The following is a 20,261-nucleotide window of genomic DNA, read 5'->3' as shown; positions in this document are numbered from 1 at the left end:
AGTTGCAGCAAAAATCGGGGAAAGTCCTGGCTGAGATAATTTGTTCTGAGTTCATCTGCTTTGTGTTCATCAGCTGGATAATCTGAGAAATGGTAGCTGTTGTCTGAGTATGAGGAACTACTAGTAAGGGAAGTAGTGTTAGAACTTAAAGAACTTGTTGCACAGAGGCAATTTAGAACTACTGAAGAGCTTCACTTTCACATTGTAAGGAATTATTTATACAAGAAACTTTGTGCGTATCCTCTTACTACACTGTGGTGATTTCAACTTCAGGGATGAGCATTACATTAGAAAATGAGAACTTCCTGCTTAAGATAAAAGGTGAAGAAAGTCAAACAGATGCATGCTGTATTCATCAAAGAACACATCTATTTAAATCACTTTTGCATTTTTTTTTAATGATACAAGTGTGAATTGTTCTTCTTTGATTTGCCATTAGAGGTGAAAACAGATGGTAAAGGCTTATTTCAAAGTGTTTTCCATTAAATTAACCTGTGCTGTTCAGTGACTGTTCAGTGTAATAGGATTTACCCCCTCTGGAATTCAGTAGAAAGAAATAAGATTTCAGGAAATGTTCAGCTTATCAAAAAGTTCACTATGTCTGGGTTTACTATAACAGACTTCCATTTGTAGTTTAGGTAGAGTAATAATAAACAGTAATTTTTCACCTTTGAGACCATATGGAAATAAGGCTTTGACTAGTGAGAAAATGGTTCTGAGCAGATGGCTGTAAATGATCCTAGGTGAATTTGATTTTATAGTTTTTTTTAGTTGGAACTGGTTAGTCATTTTAGCTTGGAAACTGTTTCAGAACTGGCATCTAGATTTTTATCCCTTCAGAAATGGAATAGCAAAGTGTAACGGAGGAGTTTTGTCTTCAGTGTCTTTGGCTCAGTAATAGTAGTTTAGCATGAGTTTGTAAAGATTAGGCAAAAACTGTCTTCATCATGGAATCTATTTTTCAACTTAGATATTCTTTTAAGTTCACTCAGATAATATCCTTGAATATGTTACAATCCATGATTAAATTGAACATACAGTTTTATGTTAAAATGTAACCTAATGCTTCTGCTTCAGTAAATCCTACAACTGTTGTGTTTAGAATAATTTTATGCTTGTGGCTGATAGAATTCTTTCTTAAATATAAGAATTATCATTTTGAAAACTGTTACTCACTGGGTGTAATTAATCTTAAAACAGTAATTGTCATACTGAATTTGGAGAATTACTAAAATGTAATATTGGACTACCTGTAAGCTAATGAAATTATGATATAAAACCCATTGTAACTGTAAGTTATTAGTTTAAAGAAATTAATGCTTTCAAAACAATTAATATGCATGAAGGAAAGGATTCTATTATAATCTTACGGTCTGGCTTTTTTTCCTTGAAATGAAATTACAGTACTTAAATGTAAATGAACCATGTTTTCCACCACAGCTGTCTACTCTCATGTATATGTGATAAATTTTGAGCACCTAATTATAAACAGTGATTAAATAAGAGTGTTAATACAGTCCAAATTTGCACTTCTGCTAGCAGTTGAGTAAACTGTAAAAGACGTTCAAGCTTAGGCTCACGAGGAATTAAGAATGCAGCCAAACTTACGTAGCCTTTATTTGCATGATGAGAATTTCATGTTATTAGTCACCTTTTGAGCCCTGCTGGAGGAACATCCTCCCTGGCTTCATGGAAAGTGGAGAGTGCCTCATCAGCTCATCTCTTGCAGGTATTGGGAGGAAACAGTCATGGCTGAGAATGGTTCAGGTTAGCATTCACGTAGCAAAGATAGGGAATAAAGGAAGCGTAGTTACAGCTGGAATCGGTTCCCCTATCTCATTCACCACTGGGCTGTAAAGAAACTTGTGCCCACACAAGGAGTATTGTGAACGGGAAAGAGGGTAAGGAACACTGTTCCCCACTAAGCACTTCTCTTGGTGACACTGTGCATTTGTGTTTCTCTATATGTGAAATTATGTCAGAAAGCTGGGAGTTTTAAACTGTCCACCGGTTTATGTCCAGTTTAGTGGAAAGTTAAAGCTAGGTTTAGTGGAAAAATGTCTAGTTTATTGGAGAGCTTTCTAAATCATTAGATGAATAATACATTAGTTTTATTAGTAGATTGATTCTGTAGGTATCTGAATTTGTTATAAAGGTAGTACACACTGTATGACTGTCTGGCATTGCTAGTATTCTTCTGAGAAGTTCATGGTAAAAGATGATGAAATGCTGTGTAGGGACATCAGTGAACAGTAAATGCAGTAGGAATAAAGGGACGGTAACAAAAGGGAAAGAGATTGATAAATAATAGGGGAAGTGGCGAGAACAACAGGGAGAGAAGGCAAATCATCTTGTGATAATCTAATAACCTTTGAAGTAGTGTTAAACACTGAACTCTCGCTGTTTTCCATTTGATGGCTACTGAAATTCCAGAAGAAATATATAGCTTAGAAATTATACTTGTTTAAAAACATGGTAATTAAAGCTCTCCTGAAAAACTTGTTTTTCGTTGAAGTCCTAGTGTTTCACTCTGTTTTCTCTTGTTCTGATTCTTTAGCACTAGGTGTGAATAGTGAGGAAAGGAATGGCACAAGCCATTTTTCAGTGAAAATATTTGTCTTGGAGATTGTGTCATACAACATCTGTCGGGATCGCAGAGTTTAAATTATCCGAAGGCCGTGTGGCACTCAGTCTGTAAGGTGATACATTCAGTCAAAACTGAGCTGACCACACTTCAGCTTGAAATGCTTTGGAAAAACACAACTTCCAGAAAACTGCCTGTAAAGACAGAGACAGATATCCCTTTCAAAGTGGCATCGTTGATGTGGAAACTTAATACAAAAAATTCAGTGTTGATAGAATTGTTTTGGAAATTATGGTTTTGGCACTCCAGTGTCAGTGTTGCTGGAAACCTGGCTGCATTCTGGAAGCTGAGGTTTGGGTGTATTATGCAAGGTGTTTGTGGGCCTGCATGCCTTCTAACAGATGTGCTAGTTGATTTATTAGTTGTCCTCATCTGCCTGTTTTCATTTTTTGGCTTCATTCTCTGAAGGCTCATTATATATCCATAAGAAGTGGGAGCACAGAAGTAGCTCATCGTTGTACTTGTTTTTCCCCACCAGTCTGTGTTGATCGGACTTTAATTCGTCCGTACAGAAATTTCAGAGACTTGGATAGCTTTACATGTAGTGTATCCCCTTATCCCTTCCTCCTTTCCCAGCAGACCCATAACTTGCTCTTACCTATGATCAGAGTTGGCCAGATACTATCCAAAGTGGTGTTTTTGTTAGCTTGCTGGGGTCCGTGTAGTGTTGCACTAAGGCCACTGCTGGGATTGCAGCAATACACAAAGGCTATTGGGATTTTTGTGAGGAAGATTTTTGTTTGTCCTTTCTGCAGGCTTTTCTTCTATATGGCAGAAAAGATGGTAAATGTTTTACATTACCATTGCATATACCTGTTCTTTGAAATGGTTTACGGTCTCTAAAATACCTGTCTATAATTTCTGGCATTTAAAAACTCTACTAATTGTTTTTATTTTTTTTCTTCTTTCTTTTAACCACCTCCATTGCCACCAATTCTGGTGGAAGTTTTCCTTTCTGATAAAGATTGAATGGTGACACTTTTGTTAATTTCTTGAAGTGGCTGCTGAGGCTCCGATTATAAGCGTATGCATGTTTGCTAGGCTGGATGTATCTCTGCTACGATATCCAAATAACCTTCTGTCTCTTCTGGTATTCAGATACTGTGGTGATGGTCATAATAAGAAGTCTCCATTTCTTTAACTAAATGATGTCACTAGAATATGGAGAACTGATTTTTAATGCCAAAGCTGTTATAAAAGGTAGTAAAATTTAAGCCTTTGTTTTCTATTTTAGTTTGTTGTTATTGTCTAGTCTTTTCTATAAGATTCTTTATGGACTTTGAATTCTGTTATGATTGTTGCCGTGCGATGCCAGCAGCAGCTATATTTGAGTTACTTGTTGCCCAAACCTAAGTAACCTTTGCCAAGATGGCCTGAAGTAAGAGTCTTTCTTCCATTACCGAACATGCCAAAATTGTTCTGTTCGAACTGATTAGGAAGAAATAGGAATTTGAGATAGGGAAGACTTTCAGTATACACCAAAAAGTTAATCTCTTGCATCATTCAGTATAATTGAAAAGTGTAGCCTTTTGCCTTGGTCCATCCCTGGAGTTACTGTCTTGAAGAAAGTAAGTAAGAGAAGATACTTAGCTGATGAATAGGAAAGGAAAATAGAGATAACTTGTTCAGTTTCTCTCCTTTGGCAATATTAGTTAAATTTTAATTTCCTGAAGTGGAATATTCTTCAAGATGTTTACACTCCTGCCAACACAAATTTTTTTTTTTTTTTTTCAAATATAGATAAATTCTAGGCCTATCTTAATTTAGGTGATGTCATGGCCATTTACTGAAATGCAGTCTAGATATAAAAGCAAATTTTAGATCACAGTGTAATCTAACAGAATTTTTTGTTTGACCATTTCAATTTTTGGAGACAACTGCTTCGTGCAAGGCTCTTTGAAGTATTTAAAACTGAGAAAAACTACATTAGCTCTTAAGGCTGTTCAAGGAGCTTGACTTAGTTATGGTATATAAAGCCTGGGGTGATCAAATGCAGCTCTCTTCTGCTCTCAGTTTTATTTAAACCTTGTATGTTGGGTTGTTGCATTTAAGATACCTGAATTGCAGAATGCTCAGTGCGCTTTTTGCTTTTAATCTTTTAAGTGTTAGTGTTCTGAATGATAAAGTACTGCTTATGCACATCTTAACAGGGGAGAGGGCCGGAAGCAGGGGCAGGCAGACTGGCTGGTGTTCCTTGTCCCTGTCCGCCTCTCTTCTCAGCATTACAGCTTGATTCAGGCATGGTTTGCTTCTGTGCTTGTGTTTTCTTTGAATCAGTTCTGATCTCATGCAGTGCGCTAAAGGTGTATTGCAATTTAATTTTCTGTATTTGTTTATTACTTTATTTCATTTTTATCTGTGTATATGTTTATAAAGTATGCAGTAAAATCATGGAGGAGGAACTTGAGAGAATGTTAGAAGTTTTCTTAAGAAGTGCTTAGTTCCATATACCTTAAGTGAAAGATTCTTTTCTACTTTCTTAACGCTATGAACACTTTCTTTCCCTCTTAATTTCTGTTTGGTATTATGCTTAGTTACAAAATTGGTCGAAGTGGGTATACTACTGCCACTGTTTCTTAGTTACTGTAAATGCAGTCTTCTGTTCATATTTGCAGTTTGATATTGATATGCATGCAGTCATTTGAAAGTTGCATTGATACGTGTGAACAGACATCGTAGAAAGCCCTTGAAGCTTTCTTCTTGTCATTTAACTTTTTATAGTGTTAATACAGATTTTTTCATGAAATAGGCAAGGGTTTTTTATGAAAAAAATTGTAAACTATTTTTAGTCATTTTACAAGCGCCTTTTTCTCTCCACCTGCAATCTCATGAAAGAATTCAAAAAAAGCATGCTAGCATTAGAACTCATTTTGTTAATAGTACACAAATATGAACAGCTTGAAAATACTGAAGGCGAGCCAAGGTGGCCCTTTAAATAGTTTAGAGATGCTTAGTTTTGAGTGTCTTTTTATTTCATGCTGTAGTGCTTAATCCTTTTACTTGCTTGTCATGTAAATTTATCTAAGAGGTTTTTTTTTTTTGCTTTTGACTCCCCAGGTGGCCTAGAACATTGGCAGGCATCACAGCGTACCTGCTGTGTACACGTTATTCTGCTGGCAGTGGGATATATCCTGGCAACTCACAAGATGAGAGAAGAGCCTGGCGCAGATGCGACAGGGGAGGGTACTGGGCAGAAGAGGACTACTCCAGGTGCCAGTATGCAAATGATGTGACTCGAGTTCTTTATATGTTCAATCAGGTAATTTGTACGTTTCTATGAAATCAAATTCTTTATGAAAAGAAAAACTTGGAAGTCTGTTGCTCCATTTTTTTTAAGCTGGTAATACTGGTGGTCTAGATTAATTATGATGAACACATGCCTCCGAATACAACAGTAAAGCTTGTATGTCTGTGTTAAGAGTTTGGTTTAATATCTGAGTGCCTACAGATTGAAAGTGAAAGGAAAATTTTATTCTTAAGTGTACTTGTGTAAAGCATAAGAGAATGGTGCTTATATGATTGTTTTTGTCAACTGAATGCCCTGTCCTGTACACATAACAAAACAAGGCAGGCTGAAGCTGTAATGGAGAACAGCTATTTTCATTATGGTAATAAAGAGTAGTCAGACTCCGCTCTGCCTCTGTTGCTGTAAACCTCTTAATAGACTTGGTGTGGCTAATGAGAGTTAACCAATGAAAGCTGTGAGTATTAACTAGGCTTCCCTGAAATGGTAGTACTCGCCAGGATGCAAGAGAGCACTTTAGATTTTAAATGTAGCGGTGAAACAAATTTTTTGAGCTCCAAACCCCTTTTGAAGCTTATGACTAGTTAGTGCACACTTTCACGAACGCTGTTCTGCAGTGATATACCCAGCCTTGTATGTACGGGCCTTCTATTGTAAAATACTCCATAAAGCTTTGAACGCCTGGTTTAAGCTTGGCGTTTCCCAGTGCGTACTGTCAGATCGCTGTCAGATTGCTGGCATCAGTGCAACAGGTGAAACAACGGAGCTATGAGAATATTTTTGGTGTGGGTGGTTTTGTTTGCTGTTTTTGGTGATACGGCTATGCCACTGGAGTTGATGTTGGTAGCACTGTCCATGTTTAACGTGGGCCATGGTACTTGTCTGACCTCAGGGGTAGATTATTGTGTGCTCAGAGTGTTTCGCTGTGTTAGCTCACATTCTTTCAGAGAAAACTTCACACTGTGTGTCAGAAGCACCACAGCCCCTAACTGGGACAATCAGGATCTAAGCTGAGATTTGCCCTTTGAGTGTCTCCGATTTATACACTTGGGGAAGGCTTGATGTCCAGTGGCTTGGCCTAAATCTATTTTGAGGTGAAAGCACTGAACTGCATATTGTGTAGGTGGGTTGTTGCTGACCTGCTCCTTCTGTGTTCAATTACTTACTAATGCAGGAATAGCTTTTTATCTTCCTACTCTGAGTCCCTGAGGACTGCAACTGCCCAAGAGCCTAGATTGCTTCAGCCTGTTATAACTGCTTTTGGTTAGTGGCATTTATCAGGTTGTGGAAGAATGTTGTGAACTTTGTGTTAGGAAGTTTAGAATGTGAGGGTCAGATTGGTGTCTTTTCATGTGTGAAGTAGGTAACTTCCCATTATCTGCTTAAAAATACATGCAACCAGGTATGCTACACTGAAATAGAGGTTTTGGATTTTTTTTTAAGGCAGAAGTGGCATGTTTTGGTATCAGGAGTTGTTTTTACTCATTAGAGTCTGCTTTTTAGTATAGCAAGTCTGTAATCTTAAGGAGTATTCTGCACAGAAACTTATTGTCTCTGGGGCGAATGTTAAATGTAATACTATTATAAGCATCTGTAGAGTCTCTGAACACAAAGGAAGTTGAGCAGTTTTGAACATTAGAACTCAGCCAAGCAATTTAAATCATGTTAGAGGTCTAAGTTTAAAATTGAGTGAAACCTTTGTAGCATTTATACAAAAGCATTTATATTTCACTGTTCTTGTGTATTGTACAGGTACAGTTTTAGGTGAAAAGAAATTCATGTTTAAAGACAAAGTTTGTGAAATTATACATAATATCTGAATTTGAAAGTTGACTCTGTTAAGTGTGTATTCTGACTTTGAACTTTACACTTCAAATGCATGACTTTTAGTGTTAGGGGAAAAAAATAATCTTCCATTAATTGCATTCAAGTCTATGTACAAGTGCTAAGACCAGCAGGCACATACATAGATAGTTGTGCTTATGTGGCTCATTGCAAATTCAGTAGGGCAGGCTGGATATATGTACACCAGAAAATGGAGAGACGAGACATCTCTATTTGGACTGTCATGGATAAACAGCATCTAAACATGAGCTGATGACATTTGCACAGCTTTCCACTGTACTAGGTGAAATTTCTGGTTTTGGTCCCTGCTAGCTCAGGCAAGTTTATGTTGCGTACTATTTAGTGAAGAATTTTTCACAACGGTGTTTGTTTCAGGACTGAAATCATGAGCTCTGTCATAGAGAGGATCTGTCTTGGATTTTTCTTGTGTGTGTGTGCGTTCCATTCCAAATGCTTTCTGTAACTACAGAATCAAGAGTGAATGCTACAGCAGTGGTATTTTAAGAGCTTTGTCTTATTGTCTAGGCATGACAACGCAGAGTACTGTCCTCTCCGTAGGACATCTGTTTGCAAACAGATAAGGTGATGGTCCCTGGCTACGTAAAAAACTGAGATCCATGTGGGGAGTGCTATCCTCTTTAGGAAAATGCTTATTTACTAATTGCTGAAGTGTTACCTCTGTCTTATACTTAATTTTCACTTCTTCAAAATGCCTGTGTTTGTTCTCTATCTAGATGCCGCTCAACCTTACTAATGCAGTGGCAACAGCAAGACAGCTCTTGGCTTACACTGTTGAAGCAGCAAATTTTTCTGATAAGATGGATGTTATTTTTGTGGCTGAAATGATAGAGAAGTTTGGAAGATTTGCTGAAAAATACAAAGAGGTAACTGGATAATAATCAAAGTGTTTGTCCTTAAGTATTCTGAGCAGTGAAACCTTCTCAACATTAGATGCGGGCACTGAGTTAGTGGATTTTCAGATTCTATTCCATGTTTTTGTTTGTTTAGTAGGTCCCTGAAGTTGCTGACCCATGGTCACAGACTTTGCATTCGCGCTGAGATGATCCAGCATTCACTGGACCTGTAATGTGAGTAACACCTCTGGTCAGCACTGGAGCAGGGAGATAGGTACAGTAAGTCTGTTTTTATTTAATATGGAGTGGGTCACACAGGTTTTCATTGGCATGTTCTTATCTAAAAAAACAAGTAATGAAAGCCTCAGAGATCCTCTCAATAATGAATAAAACAAGACTTACCTTCTCCCCTCCCACAATGGTAGGCTGTCTTTATTCAGTATTGAGCTGTATCTCTAAGGTTTTCAGTATTCCTATATCTTGCAGGGTATAAGATGAGACATTAAAATAAAATCTTAGAGAACGCTCATTGTTGGGGAGAAAAATGTGAGTGGTTAAATTAGTCCCACTAGTGGGTTGGAACTCTCTGTTTCACTGCTGAACAGAGGTTATGTTGATCTCACTGTACAGTGCGTGTTGGGAATTTGGAGACCACAATGCCTCAATTTTAAACTTGTGCAAATAAAAAAAGTGCCAAATTTCCCCGTCCACCCTCAGTAAACCGTAAATGCTGGTTGTAAATTCTTTGGAGAACTCCTTGGAGAATTTTTAGGCTAAATCTCCTTTTTACAGTCATAGCTTGGATGTTTTTGTGTGTGTTTTGGAATTATACAAGCAGTTCATTAAATGGCTGGTTTTGTACCCAGTCAAAAATAGAAAGCTGGTTTAGATTGCTGCATGATTTGTTACATTATAAGGATATTCTTTTCTCAGCCGTGATTTATTGTCTGTATTGTGACACAACTGGCGTTAGTTTGTCATGTTTGAAGGTAATAGATGATATGAAAAAATCTAACGTAGATTCGTAGGTAGTTTTGGTCTTAGTGTATTTTTTTATCTTAATTGGTTTGATTTGAAGTCAGCCTTTTAATTTGCTGATATATTCAGTGCCATTTCATTTAATAATTTTTAGTAGCTATTAATATGACTTAGTTATTACTTAATAGGGTATTACTCCACAAAAGTTTCACTTACACCGTCTTATTGTCAGTTCTTTAGTTTGTGTTACTGTAGCTGTTCTGAAAGGTAAATACTATATGCTATAAAAGGCTTCATTTAATAGCTTTTGTGTGTCAGAAGAAGAAACAAACTGAAGACAAATGTTCAGAAAGTTCTTAGTATGTTGTCTAAAGCTAGAATGAATGCACTTGGAAAAACTTGTGCATACCTTGATAAGCAGGGGAAAGAATAATGTGTCATATTTTTTAAAAGTATGAAATAACTTGAGTCCTGTGACTTCAGGATTGTAATACTGTTGATTATAATACTGTTAATTTATTGTAAAACCACCATTTGTTGGTGTGTAAGAAGTGTTAACAGTTTTCAAGTAGTAGTGAGTCATAATAGGCATCTTCAGTTACTTTGACTTTGATTTGTTCTTGAGAATTTAATGAAAAGGGCTACAGCCTGCAAATGCTGCTTGAGGCTCTGTGTTAGCTGTTGAGAATATTTATTGATTGTAACTTCTATCCATAAAAGAGACTGTTCTTGGAACAGTAAGTATTTTTATGTTCATGTACTTGCCTTAGTTTTAAAGACTTAAAAAAAGAGAACAAACTACTGTGTTCTCTCCTTATTAGTAATATTCTGAAAAGAAGCGAGTCCAGAGGAGGGCCAGAAAAAATTATCACAGGGCTGGAACACCTCTCCTGTGAAGACAGGCTGAGAGAGTTGGGCTGTTCGGCCTGGAGGAGAGAAGGCTCTGGGGAGACCTTACAGCAGCCATCCAGTACCTGAGAAGCAGTTACAAGAAAGCTGGAGGGACTTGTTACAAGGGCCTGTAGTGATAGGACAAGGGGTGATGGCTTCAAGCTGAAAGAGGATAGATTTAGAGTAGATACAAGAAATAAATTCTTTACTATGAGGGTGGTGAGGCACTGGCATAGGTTGCCCGGAGAAGCTGTGGCTGCCCCCCTCCCTGGTGGTGTTCAAGGCCAGGTTGGATGGGGCTAAGAGTAACCTGGTCTGGTGGAAGGTGTCCCTGCCCATGGCAGGGGGGTTGGAACTAGATCACCTTTAAAGATCCTTTCCAACCAAAACCGTTCTGTGTTTCTGTGAAATTGGGAAGCATGGGTGGTAAAAGAGATGTCTTCCGCAGCCCCACCTTGTCTCTATGCAGAAAATTCCAGTCCCTAAATTTAGGCACTGCAAATTGCATTTCGGTCAATTCAACTAGAAAATATATACACCTTCACTTTGGTCGAATATTTGTCACCGTTCCTTAAATGTTGTGAAAATCCAGGGTAGGTCAATGTTGTAGGTGCTCATTAGTTATGGCAGAGTTGTGGCCTAAATAAATGAATTCCCTTTGTAGTTTGTATTTGACTGTCATACAGAAGGCAGGGTAGGAATTCTGAGCATAAACTTACAACAATGTAATTGGTGGTTTGAAAGCCACTCTTGTACCCATGTGTATTTGCTGTCTCTCTCATGTATAACCTGCGACCTAAAACAGTTTGTGCAAAGCTGAAGACAACCAAGGAAGGAATCAGAGAAGGCAGACGTAGCGAAAGAAGGGGAAGCAGAAGGGTTGCATGCTAATTTTTGCCTGCATTACTCTTTTTTTTTTTTATCTTCCCCCATGTACACAAACTCTGTTATTGCTAATTTATAGTTTATTTTATTTTTATTTATTTTAGGTTCAAAGCTGATTATAAATAGTCCTTTTAAATAGTTAGTACAGAAGAATGTGGAGTATTGTACTCTTTGCTTTTAATGAAATATCTGTATTTCTCATATTTTTGTTTCTAACTATAAAGTAAACAGACACTGCTTTGGCATTACATTTTTCTTGGATGGAGGTAAATGTCTGAGTCAAAGTATTTCAGTATCTCAACTTGACAAGCGGTGATTGAGATAGGAACAACCAATTTCCTTTTGCTTTTTGTGCTGACAGGTCGCTTTGTATATTCTGATAATGATCCTACTCGATGAACACTTTCAAAGATATAAAATCGTCTTATTTCTCTTCCCTGTTAGCTTGGTGATGTGATGGTGGACATAGCGAGTAACATTATGTTAGCTGATGAACGTGTTCTGTGGATGGCACAAAGGGAAGCCAAGGCTTGCACTAGAATTGTACAGTGTCTGCAGAAGATTGCTATGTATCGGCTTGCAAATGGAGCTCAAGTTTATTCTACTGTAAGTATAAATTTATTTATTTAGAAGACATTTTGCTGGCTCTTGAGTTTCAATAGCTTTTTATTTTTCTTAATAGATATTGGCATTATCTGAAATGCCTGCTATTTCTGTAGGGAGAAGAGAAATACTCTGAACAGATTTATCCCTGCCAGATAAACAGAAACAGTTTTCTGGATGTTTTTTTCTGTTATGGCAGAGAATCCCTGTAAGATTATTTATTATTCTTCCTGTGGTGTGTAAAATTATTTAATGTTTTATTTTTGTCGTCACAGTATTCTCCAAATATTGCTCTTGAGGCTTATGTAATAAAGGCTGCTGGTTTCACTGGGATGACGTGCACCGTATTTCAGAAAGTGGCTACATCAGACCGTACAGGACTCAGTGATTATGGGAGAAGAGATCCAGATGGAAGTCTAGATAAACAATTAAGCTTTAAGTGTAACGTTTCAAATACCTTGTCAAGTCTGGCTTTAAAGGTTGGATGCTCACTGTTTCCCTGATGACTCTGTAATAATATCTTAAACATGAATCATTTGGAAAGCAAGCGTATGTTATTAATTTCTAGTGTTAAAGTAGCATTTTCATGTAATGCAGAATGACTGTGACAAGATATAATTTAAGTGCAAAGAATAATAACATTTTATTATAGAATAATTTTCTAATGGACACGATTTTTAATGAGTAGGTGTGGTTTTCATTATTAAAGCATCTTAAGTTGAAAGGTGATTTTAGATTTTTTTTTATAAGTGTGGAAATTGAAATGCTCCCTAGTTCATAATAATAATTGGCTTTGTTTTGCTGTATTTCACCCTTGCTATATATTAAAGTATTACCAATCTCCTTAAATATATGAAATATTCTGCTCAGAGTGATACTGTAATTAATCATGAAGTAGAAAATGGACCTGAAAGGTTAATTTTATTTGTGTATGCGCATGTATGTGCGCGCGCACACACACAAGCGAGGGTGTATCAATTGGAAATACTTCCTCATATTCTGTAAAAGTATTTTTTCAGTTACATTCCCCAACATACCAGTTTGCTTTGATCACTTAATATGCTTGAAGGTCACTTCAGGGTCTATATTGGAAATTATATTTGTGTAATTCTATGAAATTACACACATGCTTCCCTACCCAAGTACAATTTATGTAGAAGTTACCAAAACCTGTTTGTATACAGTGTTTCATTTTAAGTGATAGTAATGCACAATTACAGCATTTCTCTTGGCTTGTCTCTGTTGCTGCTTCCAGTTGCCAATAGTCTAATCTGGAAAACTCTTGTAATAGTTTACTGATATCAGCTTCAATTTTACTGTCTGTCACAAGGAAGGTAACTACAGAATCTTAACTTTTTTCTTTTTAAAAGTGTGTTAAGAGTTTAATAACCTGGTTCAACTATTTTGTCATGGATTACTTGGAAACACTGTCAGATAGGTTTGTCACAATGCATAGTCTGCTAAATGCATTCATCTCTGACATCATTCAGTTGGAGGAGTTGCTAATTTAATCTCTGTAAAGAATTTCATTTTCTCTTTAAAACTTTGAAAATCTGTTTATTTGTAGAACACAATTGTAGAGGCTTCTATCCAGTTGCCAGCTTCCCTTTTCAGCCAAAAGCAAAAAAGAGAAATCAGACCAGCAGATGAATCTGTCTACAAGCTTCAGCTTATTGCATTTCGCAATGGAAAGCTTTTTCCAGCAACAGGAAACTCAACAAATCTGGCTGATGATGGGAAACGTCGTACAGTTGTAACACCGGTTATTCTTACCAAGATAGGTTTGTTTTTCATTAGTACTTCTTTATGATCTTTAAAAATAAGAAGCATTTTTGACTGCTTTATTTTGACTACTGTGTATCTCATAAAAGCTTTTTGACATCTAATGTGTTACATGTTGAGAAATTTATGTGCAAATGTATTTCTTTTGTAACAGATGGTTTAAACCCAGCCAGTCACCGCGTTCCTATAAATGTGACACTGCGGCGCATTGCGCATGGAGCAGATGCTGTTGCTGCTCAGTGGGACTTCGATCTACTGGACGGACAAGGGGGATGGAAATCTGATGGTTGTAGCATTCTTCTGTCGGATGAAAATATTACTACCATTCAGTGTTACTCCCTCAGCAACTATGCCGTTTTAATGGTATGACACTTAGAATTACATGTCTCTTGCTGGAACTTAAAAATATTCAGAATACTATTCTGTGGCTTTCTTTTCTTGCGTTAAAGAAAATGAGCATTCCGATGTTCAATTTTGCATAAAACCAGACAGAAATAAATGTTCAGTTTTTGCTTGTGTTGATATAAACGTTGATGTAACATGAGGTTTAAGAGGAAATCTGTTGCAGTGGAATTAATTGCTGAATATACTAGACACAAAATAATTTTTATATGAAAAGCATTATAGGAAGCTGTTTTAATGAGCTACTTAATCAAATGGGCTTTTATGAACGTCAGTAATGACAGTTTAAAATAAAGAAAGGTAACAGTTTAAAAAAAAAAAATCTCTTCTTTGTGTTAGGTTAAATTTGTTAGCTTTGTCTGTTGACAGCAGTTTCCCCAGGTTTTTTTTTTTCTGTGATCCATAACCAGGAATAGGTGTTTCACTGTAAATTCACAGTTGATTTGTTAGTATGTAGGTCTGTTACCAGAAGACAGCAATTGAAAAAGGAAAAAAAACCCAAAACACTTAGTTACTATCCAAAATATTTTTGACCTATTGCTTAAAAAATGGAGTCTGAACGCCAGTCTTAGCATATTGATGTCAATAAAATGGTTAATCAGTTCTGAAATATAATGATAGCTAAAAAAGAAGGGCACGAGACACCTGCTTTTAGTGCTCTTTAATTATGAAGTAGGATTTCCTCTTTGTTCCCAGAGCTGCTCTTTTCAGAGTTTGGCCTGCGAAGCTTCCATTTTTACAGGTGGTGGCTGTTACCCTGCTTGTCAGTCATCGCAAATGCTAAATGATAAAATGTGATACATAAAAAAGGTAGGGTAGCAGGAAGCTGAGTGAAATAGTAAGAGGTTTAGGAAATATCATTAACTTAAGTGTAAATTTGGTGTGGGTTTTGCTGTAGTTAACTGTGCTCTGTGTGGAATTGGAATTGATTAGATATTTTTATGTAATAATGATATGTGGAAGAAAGGATTCCTTTATGATGATCAGTGCACGAGAAGTTGCTGTATTTGTTTTGCAACTCCAATTTTCAAAAATCTCTTGAGAACTAAATAGTAGAATACCAAAAAGCTAAACATAAAGAAAATTAAGGTTTACACGCCAAGCTTTTTAAAAGAGCTCAAAGAGAGCAACTTTTCATTTTACCTCTGAAGGCACTGTTTTAATGTACTTCAGACTGTTATAATCCTGTAGTTCCCTCCCTTGATGTTTTATAAATACATAATCCTTTCCTAAAACATAACAGCATTCTTTAAAATGGACTTAAAGTTCATTTGTATGTGTAATATGCATGCAAAGAGAGAGTATGCTTTAAACTGGTCACGTTCCTGCCATCTGGAGGAGGAAATACAAAAAGCATATTCAATCTTCTGCTGTAAATGACAATTTTAAAATTAATACGTTGGAAGATTATAGCCAATATCTTACTGGAAGTTACATAGAGAACTGTTGACAATCAGAAATAAAAAAAGCTAACGGAAGGGGCAGCTTTCTTCATTTTCTTCCAGTGGCTCTCAGAATATTCTATGCTTGCTCAAAACTGGTATTCCTTAAATATTTAGTTACTTCCCAATATATGTTGGGCTGTTGGGACCTGAGAGGAGGGGATAGGTGGAGGAGGACAGAATAATATTCATCTGTTAGCTGTTCCTTGCACACAGTTAATACACTGTAAAAGCTCTGGATATCTAAGTAGCTGCTGAAAAATGTTTTCTTAATGCTTATCCATATATTAAGTAGAAGAGCCATAATAGCCCGTTTCATTTGTAGACTCTCACAGTGTTGTGAAAGTCTGGGTTCTGGTCCCAGGCTCATAGGAAATTCTTTTGAGTTCAGTTTTAGAAGTTTGGCTTTTAGTTAAACAGAGCAATTTCACCCTTTTTTTAGTCTGCTTAACTTCAGTACATATATGCGTAGAAGAAAGCAGGTTGTAATGCATTGACCCATCTTTATACACTGTAGAATTAAAAGTCCTTTCTGGTAAGGAAACCCATAACAGAGTGCCTAGTTTTGGAATCTAGTGATTTAGGAAGATACAGATAGGAAATTTTGTACTTATTTAGAAATCACTTTAACCACTGTTTAATAATGGAAGAGATAACCAGGAACTCTGATAACCAGGACGTCTCAGCTGTCTCATTGTTACAGACCTGCAGCAGAGGGGAGAAAAAAAAAAACACCCAGCAATGGGAGTTGAGAAGAAACAGAGTTCTGCTAGCTGGCTATAAATGCCCCAATGTTGCCATCTTTGCTGTTATTTTACTGTTATTCTTTTTTTATTAAATTGTTATTTAAGATCAGTTTAGCTCAGAAATAACACTGTTCGCTCTCCTCACTCCTTTTAGTAGGTCTGATTAAAAATGTCAGTGCACTTGGTAAGAATTCTGTTGACTTAGTGGATATTGGATCAAGGCTTTGGCTAACTAGGCTAGGCATAACGACTTTTCTCAGATGTTTTAGAAGATTATTGTAAATTGTGTGATTTTGTAGCTCTTGTTCTCAAAATTCACACCAATACATATGTGACCTCTTGTTACCTGTCACCAGTCTGGAAGCAGGAACCGGATTTCTCCTGCAGTTTCAGTTGTCAGATAGTCACTGTCTACCTGTGACAGTACATTTGCTCATGCTTGTAACAGCAGTGAGTTCCAAGGGATCTCCAGCTGGGTGTTAACCAGGCCATGGGTGGTGTTGAAATCGGATGACACTGGCTGTCTGAGGCATGATTTCTTATGATATTTCCCAGAGTGTTTTTTCCAAATGCCAAAGAAAACCAAATATATAAAAATCACACTGACAAGCTGATTAAATTAGTTTGAAATGAGGTTGGTGAGATAAAAATAACAAATTTGTATTCTGATGAAAGAACAATTGAAGGAGTGGTGAAGAGACTACTGACTCTGATGTAATTGTAAGCCTCAGTTCAAGAACTCTTCTCCTGTCCGTGAAATCAGATTACCCATCTTAAGAACAGGTTGTATATTACTGTGATTTTTCTCAAAACAAACTGGAGCTTCCTCCTAATGTTCTACTGTTCTTTGAATGCCAGATTTATTCTCCTGTCCCCCAGCACACTTTTGAACTTTGCCAGCTCTAGAGATTTAAGAGTGACTCACTCAGAATTATAGGTGAGAGAAGTTTCTGTACCCTGTCAGTTCTGAAAAATTACTTATAATAGATTTTTCCACTGATCTTAGTTAGGCAGATTTGTTTTATGTGCTGAAAGGGACTGAAGGTTTGGGTTTTTTCGTGTTCATTACCATTATGGAAACAAAACCCTAGTAAATTGTAACTGCACGCAAACAGAATTATTCGTTCTTGCCGTTCTTGTTAGTAAATGAAAATGTTGGTCCATAGATATTATTTGAAATACTGCCATGCTTTAACAGTCTAAGGTTCCATTTCATGCTTACGTCTTGAGTAATATTTTGATGGGTGAATTCAGGAAACCTGAACGATGCGAAAGAGCTGTTGAATTCTATTTGAGTTATCAGCTATCTATTCTAGTCAAGCAGTGATCATAGAATAACAGTCTGGTAGGAACATCTGGGTGTCATTTGGTCCAATTACCTGCTTGAAGTTTGATCAGCTTCAAAGTCAGATCATGCTGCTCCAGGTCATATTCAGTCAAGCTTTGAGTATTTCTAAGGACAGAGATTACACAGTCTCTCTGGGCGGTATGTGAGCACTTCCATCAGAAGGTTTTTTCTGTATCTAATCAGAATTTTCCATGTTGCTGATAATATCCGTTGCCTCTCATCTTTTTATGGTTCAGCTCCAAGAAGGGTTTGACTCAGTCTTCTTTATACCATCCAGTTGGTAGCTCAATGTAATAATGAGATTTCTCCCATCTTCCATTTATTCTTAAAGATGAACAAATCCAGCTTTTTAAGCCTTGGACATTGTGTGCTTCAGCCTGCTAGTCATCCCAGTGATCTGTTTGACTTGCTCCATCCAATGTGTCAGTGTCTTTCTTTTACTGGGGAGCCTCAAACTGAAGACAGCTCTGCAGAGGTGGTCTCATGGTGCTGTACAGAAGGGAATAATCAATTTACCTGCTTGCTGTGGTTTTGCTAGTACAACGAAGTGTGACTTGTCCTCCAGTGTATTGACCAGTCTCCCCAGTCTGTAGCATCATCTGCACACTCACTGAGGGCATTTTCTGTAACATTCTTTGGGTTGTTGCAGAAGATAATCGTAACTGGAACACGCAATTCTACATGCTATACATATAAGTATTTTAAGAAGAAAATGGTGTGTGTCTATAAGCTGCTAACTTCTCTGTATAGTCAAGCATATATGAAGTGTAAGTGTTCTAATAAGATGTGTGACTGCATTTATAAAGGTTAGCCAGAGTAGCGGGTAATTGTGGAATAAAGCCAGGAACATCAAACAATAAATAGTTGGGGGGTCGGGGTTGGGAGAGGGAGAGATTTCGTCTGGATGGTTCCTGTTATTTCTTTATCTTGTGTTTCCTGTACCATTCCCCCCCGCCAAAGGAAGAGATAAGGTAGACTAATGTTAATTTTGTTTTTGTTGTCAGGACTTGACAGGAGCTGAGTTATATATGCAGCCAGCTGATCTTTTGCATCCAGTAATTTACGCCACTGCCATGGTTTTGCTAATGTGCCTATTGACGATTATAGTCAGTTACATATACCATCACAGGTATGAATCAAAATTACTAGACTAAAAAGATTAGTTTCATAGTGCTTAGGACTACTTTTTCTTTTTGGTAGGAACATGATACAGTAATCTCCATTTGTTGTGGGTTTTTTTCCCTGTAAAATTTGTTGATGCAAACTAACAGTTAAGTGAGCAGCTATTTAATCTGTTCTTGAGTATGACAATTTAGAGCTCATAACTATGTATCTCTTTAATTCGTCACTTTTTCTTCATGAGAAAAGAAGGGACCACTCAAGAATGATGGTAGAATTTAGAGACTGTTCAGCCTTTTTCATTTCTGTTGATGTGAAAGCTTGAGGCCAAAAATTTGTGAATCAAGCCTCAAATATTTGTATAAAGCTAGTTAACAGGAGGGTGTTTTAATTTCTTGTGATGAAGACCAGAGATTATATTTGATTACAAAGTACATGGTAGTCAAACAATCGTTAACAGTAATTATATCTCATTTATCACAAGTGTATCTTTTTAGTTTCTGAAAGACAATAATGCAGTTGTGTTTTATGTTGTTGAATTTGTTTCTTTTAACAGTGTGATCAGGATCAGTGTAAAAAGCTGGCATATGCTAGTTAACCTGAGCTTTCATATTTTTCTGACATGTGTGATGTTTATTGGAGGCATAACTCAGACCAGGAATGCCAGCATTTGCCAAGCAGTAAGTAAACATGCAAACACTTGAAAAAATTAGTTACCAGTTTCATACTCCTATGTATGTACACACCCCCCTTGTCTCCTACGGAGCAGTAGTACTGTACAGGCATTGTCATCAGAATGTAAAATTTAGACAAAAAAAATTCAGGTTTTTTTTTACCTTAAAGATTTCTTGTATTTTTCGTCTAGCCATGAAGATAAAACTAGTTTGTTACTTGAAAACTGGATAAGTATTTCAGCAGTGCAACAGAATGTTTTTTTTGCCCAAAATGCTATCACAAAAAAATAGGCTTTACCTGTTAGTTTTATTTTTAAGATTATTGTGAGATTGTTGGAGAGGCCTGTATGTGGCCTTTACAGACCACATGAAAACTGATTTCCACAGGTATTAAAATATTTATTTTTGTTTGCTCAGTATAACCCAAAGGGAGGGAGGGAGAGTTGTTTCAAGTTATAGACCCATGCTTTCTCTAAATAAACTTCACTAACTTTATTAAGGCTCCTCTTTCATAACAATTTATTCTTTTAAGATTTGGCCATCTCTAATTCAGTTGCAGTGTTTCAGTATAGTAACGGTTGCCGCTTTGGAATGGTACCGGTGAAATTTTTTTAATGGGTCTTTTTTCAATCCAACAATTTGTAAAAGTTTCTAATCTCTCACCATAGTATTCCATAATGTTGTTTGTTTTTTTAATTTGCAGTAGTTGTTAGGTTGATGGTTCGAATTGTTTCAATAAAATACTATCCTGATCTTTCTCCTACAAATACAAAGAGAATGGTAGTCTGTGTGCGTGCATATACA

The 20,261-nt window shown here is 36.8% G+C and overlaps 1 protein-coding gene across 1 annotated transcript in view; it reads left to right on the top strand.

Moving 5' to 3' along the window:
• The window catches only part of ADGRA3 (adhesion G protein-coupled receptor A3), a 63,499-nt gene that overhangs the window by 36,515 nt on the left and 6,723 nt on the right, over positions 1–20,261 (top strand). The window contains exons 9-16 of the mRNA XM_075420627.1: positions 5,702–5,903; positions 8,468–8,617; positions 11,786–11,947; positions 12,220–12,423; positions 13,512–13,725; positions 13,881–14,089; positions 18,669–18,793; positions 19,340–19,463. Of these exons, the coding sequence (XP_075276742.1) occupies positions 5,702–5,903; positions 8,468–8,617; positions 11,786–11,947; positions 12,220–12,423; positions 13,512–13,725; positions 13,881–14,089; positions 18,669–18,793; positions 19,340–19,463 (1,390 nt within the window). The remainder of the gene's footprint in view (positions 1–5,701; positions 5,904–8,467; positions 8,618–11,785; positions 11,948–12,219; positions 12,424–13,511; positions 13,726–13,880; positions 14,090–18,668; positions 18,794–19,339; positions 19,464–20,261) is intronic.

This window comes from Opisthocomus hoazin, chromosome 5, assembly GCF_030867145.1.
Source record: "Opisthocomus hoazin isolate bOpiHoa1 chromosome 5, bOpiHoa1.hap1, whole genome shotgun sequence".
NCBI lineage: Eukaryota > Metazoa > Chordata > Aves > Opisthocomiformes > Opisthocomidae > Opisthocomus > Opisthocomus hoazin.
This window is presented reverse-complemented; position numbering and strand designations above follow the sequence as displayed.